General features: G+C 44.3%; 1 protein-coding gene across 4 annotated transcripts; it reads right to left on the reverse strand.

Moving 5' to 3' along the window:
* Positions 1-1,942: 1,942 nt before the first annotated feature.
* DNAJC28 (DnaJ heat shock protein family (Hsp40) member C28) lies at positions 1,943-5,131 on the reverse strand. Of its 4 annotated transcripts, none has more exons than XM_040584971.1 (3): positions 5,113-5,131; positions 3,841-3,944; positions 1,943-3,353 (listed from the first exon to the last, which is right to left on the reverse strand). In XM_040584971.1, exon 3 carries the CDS (start codon positions 3,298-3,300, stop codon positions 2,182-2,184), a length of 1,119 nt encoding a protein of 372 aa, XP_040440905.1. In that variant the 5' UTR covers positions 3,301-3,353; positions 3,841-3,944; positions 5,113-5,131; the 3' UTR covers positions 1,943-2,181. The 4 variants fall into 4 exon arrangements, with proteins under 4 accessions (XP_040440905.1, XP_040440903.1, XP_040440906.1 ...); XM_040584969.1 differs by lacking the exon at positions 5,113-5,131 and adding an exon at positions 4,591-5,046; XM_040584972.1 differs by lacking the exons at positions 3,841-3,944; positions 5,113-5,131 and adding an exon at positions 4,591-5,048.
* Between the last annotated feature and the right edge of the window lie 4,035 nt (positions 5,132-9,166).

The following is a 9,166-nucleotide window of genomic DNA, read 5'->3' on the forward strand; positions in this document are numbered from 1 at the left end:
CTCCTAGTGTACCCCTGCCTCCCAACGGAATCTCAGCGGAAAGGAACGAATAGCCACAATCTAACCCTTTCAGCTAGCGCCAGGGCACAGCACAGCACAAGCTTCCCAGTGGCATGACCTGGGGGCAACAGATCCATCGGCACATAATGCCCTTCTTCTTACTTCTGCCACCTTCATTCTTACAAAAAGGTATGTTAAAGGAAGCCGAGATTAGCCCTATGTCCTAAAACATGAAAAAAATCTTGCCATTATTATTTATTCGCTGTAACATAAAGGTTTGAAAGACCTATAGTGTTTACCAATAAATAAACTATATTCAGTTATATTACTAGATTATATAATACCCTCTGACAAATGATGGTTCAATTAATTCATTCTACCAACAAATATAAATAATGTTCTGCCTGCATGTTAAGGACTCATCTAGATGAGCAAGAGCACAAAGACCAAAAGGAGCACATGCAGCATTATCCACCCAAAAGCGAACACATTAAGCCAGACTGCCAGCACTGGGGCATCTGCCAAAGGATGGTTGTGATCATCATCACCATCATCATCATCTAGCTTTCATTTCTGAAACTCTAAGAATGTAAATTCCCCCTCCGTTGCATACCAGAGCCTGTGGTTAGACTGGCAGGGCACAGCACAACTCTTGCATGGGTGGAGACAGTGACAGGCTGAGTCACAGAGGCATGAGTGAGGAAGGGGCCCACACAGATACTGATATATCCAGTGACACCTTTTCAAAGGCAGAGTCCTCCAGGAAAACCAGATGGTGTGGGGAGCAGAGAGGTTACTAAAGATAAATAAATCTTTGGCATCATGGAGATTTTCCCACCCTCCAAGCCACTGCACAGAAACTTTAATAGTACAGCAATATTTCACAGTAGGTGCTTTGATGCCAGTATCCTAAAATACTTAAATGGTGCAATTACTTTTGAAAATGAATATTCCCTTCTCTCGACTCCAACTAGAGAAGGGTACAGTTTTGGCCACTCTTACTTATTTGCTCAGATGCTTTTTGAAACCTCCCTCAGTGTCAAAAGCCAGGTCCAAAAATGGACTTCTGCAGGATGCACAGTCCAAGCCCAGACATCCAGAACCCTCCCTTCATTCCCATTTAATTTAACCTTGAAGAGACAAATGTACTTTAAAAAAAAATGCATGAAACCTGCCAACAATTTATGAACTAGCTGTAAGCATTTAAATAAGAAAGGATAAAGGTCGAACAGGGCACAGCAAGACTTTTTCCTCCACTTTGTCCTTAATGTTTTTGTTATGCCTCAGTTTCACCTTTTGAAACCGTGAGAGTGATTATGCGAAAGTGAAGCATTACTTTTGATTTAAGCAGAAGTAAAATGAGATGCAAGAGGATAACCAATTTGTTGCTGTTGTGGTTTAACCCCAGCCAGCAACTGAGCCCCACACAGCTGCTCACACTCCCTCCACAATGGGATGGGGAGAGAATCGAAAGGGTAAAAGTGAGAAAACTTGTGGGTTGAGATAAAGATGGTTTAATAGGTAAAGCAAAAGCCGCGCACGCAAGCAAAGCAAAACAAGGAATTCATTCACCGCTTCCCATCAGTAGGCAGGTGTTCAGCCATGTCCAGGAAAACTGGGCTTCATCATGTGTAACTGTTACTTGGGAAGACAAAATGTTATATAACTCTGCACATCCCCCTCTTCCTTCTTCTTCCCCCAGCTTTATATGCTGAGCATGACATCATACGGCATGGAACATCCCTTTGGTCAGCTGGGGTCAGCTCTTCCAGTTGTGTCTCCTCCCAACTTCTTGTGTACCCGCAGCCCACTTGCTGGTGGCGTAGTGTGAGAAGCTGAAAAGACCTTGGCTCTGTGTAAGCACTGCTCAGCAGTAACGAAAATATCCCTGTGTTATGAACACTGTTTCCAGCACAAATCCAAAACACAGCCCCACACTAGCTACTATGATGAAATTTATCTCTACCCCAGTCAAAACCAGCACAGTTTCTTAACAATATTCACAAACAAATTGATTAAGGACATGCAAATGCACATCAAACAACCCAATTCCTTTTAGTTGGTGTAACAGTGGAAAGCTCAATTTTACATTTTCAGTGTACATGAAAATTCTCCAGTGCTACAAGTTTCATTAATAAAGTGCATTCAAAATCTTGACAAGACAGATGAATTTGTATTATCTTATTTCAGTGTAAGGTTTAACCACTTCAATAGAGAAGACTTCCACCCAAACCTTTTAACATTTTCTGCTTCATTTTCCTTTGTGTCTGAATTAGAAGCCTCTCTGTTTTCCATCAAAGCTTCGTAAGTCTTTTGTGCTCGAACAATTTCTTTGTCTGCACTGAAGTGCACCATTTGTCTGCTCAGAATAGGAACAACTAAGTTGAAGTTGTCAATTCTTTTGTTTAATTTCTTGATATCTTCTATAAATTGCTCACAAATACGATTCCATTGCTTTTGCGTATATGGTGTCATTGGCCCTCCAAGCTTACATCTAGACGCCACTATACTCTTCCTTAACCGCTCGATAGTTTCCCGTATTTCTTTCTGCATCAGGATCCACTCTGGCTGGTATCCATTGTCTATCAGAATCCTGTTCAAATTGTGAGTCATAGGGTCGATATGTGGACAGTCTGAAAATTTCTGCAAAGGTTTTCCTTTGCCGCTGAGGTTGTCAAAGTCTCCTTTCGCCATCGATTCCTGGATGAGGTCCTCAACCAACCGTTCAACTGCCTGAGTTATTTTCACCTTTTTGCTCTGCTTCACATCTTTGGCTTTCATTAGGTCAGTCACAGTATACTGGCTTTCAAGTCTCTGCTTCCGGTACTCCAACACTTGCTCAGTAGCACGGTCTACTCGAAATTGCATGTATTGCTTTTCTCTTTGGCTTGGTGTTCCCAAACCCACACCTTCAAAACTCAAGTAATGTCTATGCTGTGGTGCTTTTAATTTGAATGGATCTTCCTCCTCTTCATTGTTCTCCTTTGATTTCTTTCTAGTTGCCACATCACTGAGCACGACTCTGTATGCTTGTTCTACTTTCATAAATGCTTCGGAATCAGCTGTGGCAGAACCACTGTCTGGATGGTATTTTTTGGCAAGACTTCGATAAGAGTTTCTGATATCGTCAAGGGAACATCCTTCCTCAAGCTCAAGAATTTTGTAAGAGTCCTTGATGTTGCTTTTAGGTTTGTAACCTGACAACATTCTGGTGCAACAAACATAGGGAAACGGCTTCAGGTTTCTTGGAATCATTGCTTGGCGTACCATTAAGTGATGCCCTATGTTGTTAGTCAGCATGACAGAAAGCCACTTTATGTTTCTTCAGATGCAGCTACATTATAAACAATGACCTATAAACACATTTTTATAAAAATTGTTAAATATGCTTTTTAAAAGAACTTAAATGATTTGTTTGATCTTTAACTTGTTATTTAAAGAAACCCCTACAAAATTTCAGAACAGTATGCAATGTTCTTTTCTTTTAGAGATTGATATTGAAATCGGCATTTCTTATTAATTTCTATTGAAGTATTATAATATGAATTAAAATTAATTCACAATATACTTTTCTCCTGGTATAGCAACAGTAGCATAGCTTTGTTCTGCACTGCAGAATTCCCGAAAGGCCAAAGCTTTACTGCCTTTCTGCAAACTCCATGCAGCGTAATACTTTATAGACGATTCTGTGATTGTGTGTTGAGTGGTAACTGCTGAAACAAACCTCTCCCTTTTCCTCTATACACTTACATTCAGTCATCAACTGAATTTTCTATTTACATACATCCTTGCCTCAAGATCTACTCCCTGGTACATTCTCAAAGGATTTCATTACAGTACCCTTTTGGTGTTACAGATTCATTTGGATTAACTCTTGTATCCCAGCAGGGTGATCACATCCTAGTGGCCAATCTCCTTCATTTGTGCCAGGTAAGGTTATAAATCTGGAATTCAGAACAAATTAACAGCAGACAGTATATCATCCTGTCAGGAATACCAGTGCTTCTGAATTACTTTGGGAAACAGCAGAAGGAACACCTTTAGCAAACTACGACATAAGTAAGTCTTCATGTAAAATCAAAAGTAGAAAAATACCATAGAAACTGCACACACAATTTACGCATCAGCTAATCTCTTTTTATTAATGAAAATCCTAAGACAAACACCGCGTACACGGTGCTAAGGAGTCTCATAGATTCACCAGTGACTGAAATATATCCTTTGCTGGCTTCCTTTCCAAACAAAAAACTAGGCTAAACCAAGCTTAAGGAATCAAGAGTGTTTTCATGTTCCGCGTGTAACAAACTGTCCTTCTGCCCTAACCCATCTGAAAAGGGAGGGGAAAGGAGCTGTACTTTGGCCCGAATGGATCAATCCTGCATGTTTTCAATTGATTTTGATCCAGGTAATACATTAAATCATCAGCTTGTAGTTATTATAATGTACCTGAGTAGTTATTATAAATGGACCTGATTAACACGTTAAAGCTTCTCATGTATGATATATAGCGATTTCTTTCCTTCTAGGCAGTTGGCAAGGATGCTTACTTAGTTCCGCGTGGCCATAAAAATCCACGTAACTAGTACTTACATGGAAAAGATCAACGGATGCACTTAATCACTTTTGAAATTCCATGCACTGATCAGAAGCGCAGACTTTCGCACAACTGTAGACTCGATTTCAATATATTTGTGCTTAAAAACCGTACCAAGCTGTACGTATGGCACCCACCCCCCCCGCACCGAAGGGTGCCGGCTGCCGGGGGACTGGTATTCCCCCGCCGTTGGAGTCCAGCTCCCCGCGGCGGGGCTGAGGGAGGGGTGCCAAACCCGAGCCCCCCGCAAGGCCGAGGAGGGCGGCGGCCCCGCACGCCTTGCCCCGGCCCGCCGCGGGGCCCAGCAGGCCGGCCCGGGCCGCCCCCTCCCGCGGGCTGCGGGGACAAGGCCGCGCTCGGCGCAGGCGGGCGGAGCAGAGCCGCTGGCGGCACGCCGGACCCCCGGGCCCCCTCCCCTCCCCTCCCCTCCCCGGGCGGTTACGGAGGGCGGGGGAGGCTCCCGCAGCGCGACGCGCGCTCGTCCGCCCCGAGCCCCCTGCCCCGCACCGCTGCCTCACCTGTTCCCGCCTCCCGCCCTCCCCTTCCCCTCCCCTTCCCCTCCCCTTCCCCCGCCTACGCAGCGGCGCGGGCCCGGGGGCGCGGCGGACGCCGGCCGAGGGGCAGCGGGCCGGGAGCGGCGGAAGAGGCGGGGCGGCCGCCTGCACCCTTCGCTCAAGGACGGGCGCGCTGCCCCTGCGGCGGGGGGGCGGTCCGTGCCGCTCGCCGCCAGGGGGCGCCCGAGGCCCGCCGTGACCGCGGCGGGGCCGGGGCGGCGGGGCGGGCCGGCGCGCGGCTCGGTGGCGTGTGACGTGGCGCCGGGGCGGTGGCTCAGCGCCCCCCGGCCGTGCGGGAGGCGCAGCTGTCCCCATCCCCCCTTCGAACGGATGCGCACCCGCGTCGCCCGTACTGGCTTGTTCGCCCCTGTCCGGGTGGATTCCGCCCCAGCGGGCGCGAGCCCCGCTGCCTGCCGGCGCCCCGCCCCCACCAAGGCCTCGTGCGCGCGCTCGCCGCTGCCCCCGCCGCGGTTCTCGGGGCGCCGCCGTGCCGGGGGCAGGGTGAGCTGCGAGTGCCTGAGCTCACCCAAACAGCAGTGCCAGACCTGCGGTGGCCCGGAACTCCTGTCCTCGGCCCCGTTGCTGCGGGGGGCTGACTCCTGGTGGGTTTCCTGCGGCCGCGGGGCTGCCCCCAAGCCCTGAAACCGTTCTGGTCCTCAGCCTGGAGCGGAGGGCCCAGGTGCGTGACTAAAGGCCCAGCAAGTGAAACAAAAGCTTGTTTCCTCCCCAAACACCAGTGTGCATTATTAAAAACCAACCAACCAACCAACCCACCCCTTGTGTTTTCTATATGGTACTTGGTGTGACGGGGCGTGCTGCGCACCCAGCCAGTGGCACGGTGGCACTGATGCCTGAAAGGCAGCAACAGCCACACTGAGCAGCCTCCTTTGGTTTACAGCTTCCAGTATTATATTCTGACTGCTCGTCCTGTAACGGCTTTGGGGGTATGCTATCTTTGGGAATAAACAACACTAAAATACATCGTTTCACAGAGATTTTCTCTTCTATTCACTAGGCGATGGTTTTCTGCATTTATTTTTTTATTTCAGACTTACTTTCTGTAAAAGTCAGCTTTTGGTTTTGAAAGTTACCATGTATATTGTCTTTCTCTGCTGCGTATTCACTTCATCACCTAAGAAAAAAAAAAAAAAAAAAAGAAGAGGTTAAATAATTGCAATACAAATTGACCTGCTGGAATGAATGCAAGTTTAAATTATCTTCTTCTGGCAAGTTAGGTAGCAGAGAGACGTTTCAGGGCTGCGCGAGTTCTGTTTCTGACTTTATTTGTCACAGCCTCCTGATGAGGAGAATAAAATGCGAAACAGCTGTAAAAGAGAGGAAGTTTATAATCTTGTAAGAAATAGGACTCTTCTTTGCACGTGGTCGTTTGCTGTTCAGTCACAGGTAGAAAATGTAGAACTGTGACTTTGCAAATCTAAGGAAGGCAGGCTATGGATGCGTGGTAAGAGATGCTTAACATTGTAGCAGGCAAGTCTCCTTAAACCAGGAGGTTCAAGTACAGCATCTGTTCAACAGTACACAACCCATTAATTCCATAGTTTTAAACAAACGTTGCAGATTTCCTTTAATAATTGTTCAGTGGTGTGAAAGGGATACTCTTGTGTTTTTATTAATGTATTTTATTATTTCTCACTGCCTGACTTTCAAGACACAGATTCTGCTCGGTGCTGTGTTGAGGTGCGTTGTTTTCAGTAGAGCAGTAGCATTGCATGCTTGCCTAATGTTAACCAGAGCATTTCAGATGCTGTCATGAGAGGATTAGGCTGTTGAGGAGGATGGTGCAGTAACCAGGGGAGAATAAAATAACACTTACTACATACATTGTATCTCTGGCATTGCTTGTATTAAATTTCTTCAAAAAGTAAAAAGGGTAGTAATTAAGGGGGACACAATTTCAGTGTGTGCTAGGTAGTAAAATAACCTTTATATATACATCTAAGGATGTGTTCCACTACGAAGAATAGGTCTGTGGGAGATATGTGTGCAGGTTTTAAGTAGAGTGTTTCTGCTCAGCTATATTTTTGTAAGTCGTCTTTAAGATCCTTTACTTGTCATAGGATACAAAATTGGTCTTAACATCTGAACTGAACAAGGATGTCAGCTTTTTGATACCACATTGTAGCTTTTTTTTTTTTTTTGCTTTTTTTTTTTTCCCCAAAGGTTGAATACTTGTAGGACCGATGGGTGGGGAGGAGTTCTTTTTGCTGTTAGCTGAGGAAAAATGAGAAGACAGGAGAATGGTCCACACTGCTGAAGCCTGTGGGGAGGGTCTGTTTTGAAGGGCGGGTGGCATTACGGGGATCTTGCTGGGGATCCTCCTGGTAGATAGGAAGATAAAAGGGGACAGGGCAGCATGCAGGTCTGTCTGCTTCTTTCACCCTCTCACCCTTATACTTGGCCTTAGGAGATCAGAAATCATTTGGATCTGAAGCAGGAGCTGAAGGAAGAACTTGGACTGGTTCAGGAGGACTTCTCAGCCTTTTGTGTAGGCAAACAGCAGTGTCTGACAAAGGTAAGGGAAGACAATTCAAGTGATCAGTCCCCTTCTATAGCCTTTCCTCCAGGACCAACTGTCTTACCAGCTGTCTTTTCTTTCAACACACTTTTGAATTGCTTTGCAAAAAATGTCTTTAGTGTCCTCACTATGTTGTGGAATGAAAATTGCATTATTTCCATAGGGTAGGAGGCACTGCTTGGTTTCACTGTCTTCCCAGTCACTAACTTTAATTTATTCTGCCTTAGAAAACTTCAGTGAATTGTGAAATGATATTTAAGGGAAAAAATAATTTTGCTTTTAAAAAGAACTTCACTTCTTGTTAATAATGGTTGGATAGCCATGCCTAATGAAGCTTTTTGGACAGCATGTTGATGTTTTTGTTTGAGATAAAGCAGTTGTAACCCTTTACTTTTAAGCTCCTAGCAAGTTCAGAATTATTTGTCAAGCAGTGACAAAAGGAAAGACAAAGTCTGACATATTGGATAGTTATATGGTATAAACATCTAGAAAAGTCTTTTGCAAGGAAAAACAATCTGGTGATTGATAGAGCATTAAGCATATACTCTGTGTTTGTACATCCAGAGCACAATACCTAAAACTCAAAATTAGCCTCTTAGATAATCCATAATGGTCTCTATTCCCCAGGGACATGCTACTTAAGGTAGTTACATTGTACTTGGACAATTTAATAATTATGAAAATATATATAGTTAAATTCTATTTTGTTGGTATTAGGTTAAGGCATCTTAATACTGTCTCAGGAAATCTAAACATAATTATTGATTTATCAATGTGTTCTATGAATATCTTTTCTGAAATATTATACTTCAGTGCCACCACGTAGCTTCTGTTTTTCTTTGGAAATTATGTAATGAATTCAAACCAATGGTTATGATTTCTTGGGAAAAGACTGCTGACATGCTTCTTGCAAAGCTGGTGGTTTATGTTATCTTTAATTTATTGTCTATTTCCTGGGTAAGGACTGGTTTACACCATTAACATTGTCCTTAAAGGTCATGTTCTGGGGTGTTTTTTCTTTCTGACATTTGTCCACATTCAGCACATACTGAAAAATTAAGTTTGGCAGATGTGACCTATGCTGAGTATGATAATATTTCTGAAATAAATCAAAACTAATTTGCCAAGAAATATTACTGAGGATCTGTTTTAAATGTCAGTGTGCTACTGAAATTAACAGTTGTTCTTTTATTGAGCATGCTGTTCTGCTGAAGTTGCCCTCTTAGCAATTTTCAAAGTATAAAATCTGTTCTGAAAATTGTCTCTGCCATTTATTACTGAGAATGTTTACACTCATAAAAGTTCCTAGGTTGATCTGAGTGTTCAGTATGGAATATATTTATCTGGTAAGTTACCCAGAGCACTTGTGTGAAACTTTTGTTCCCGCCCTGTGTAGTTGTGCAAAGAGCTTGATGTGACCTTCTCATGACAAGATTATTTCAGTCTGGATACATAAAAGCGGAAATCTTGACTATGCTGAAA

Source organism: Falco naumanni, chromosome 2 (genome assembly GCF_017639655.2).
Source record: "Falco naumanni isolate bFalNau1 chromosome 2, bFalNau1.pat, whole genome shotgun sequence".
Taxonomy (NCBI): domain Eukaryota; kingdom Metazoa; phylum Chordata; class Aves; order Falconiformes; family Falconidae; genus Falco; species Falco naumanni.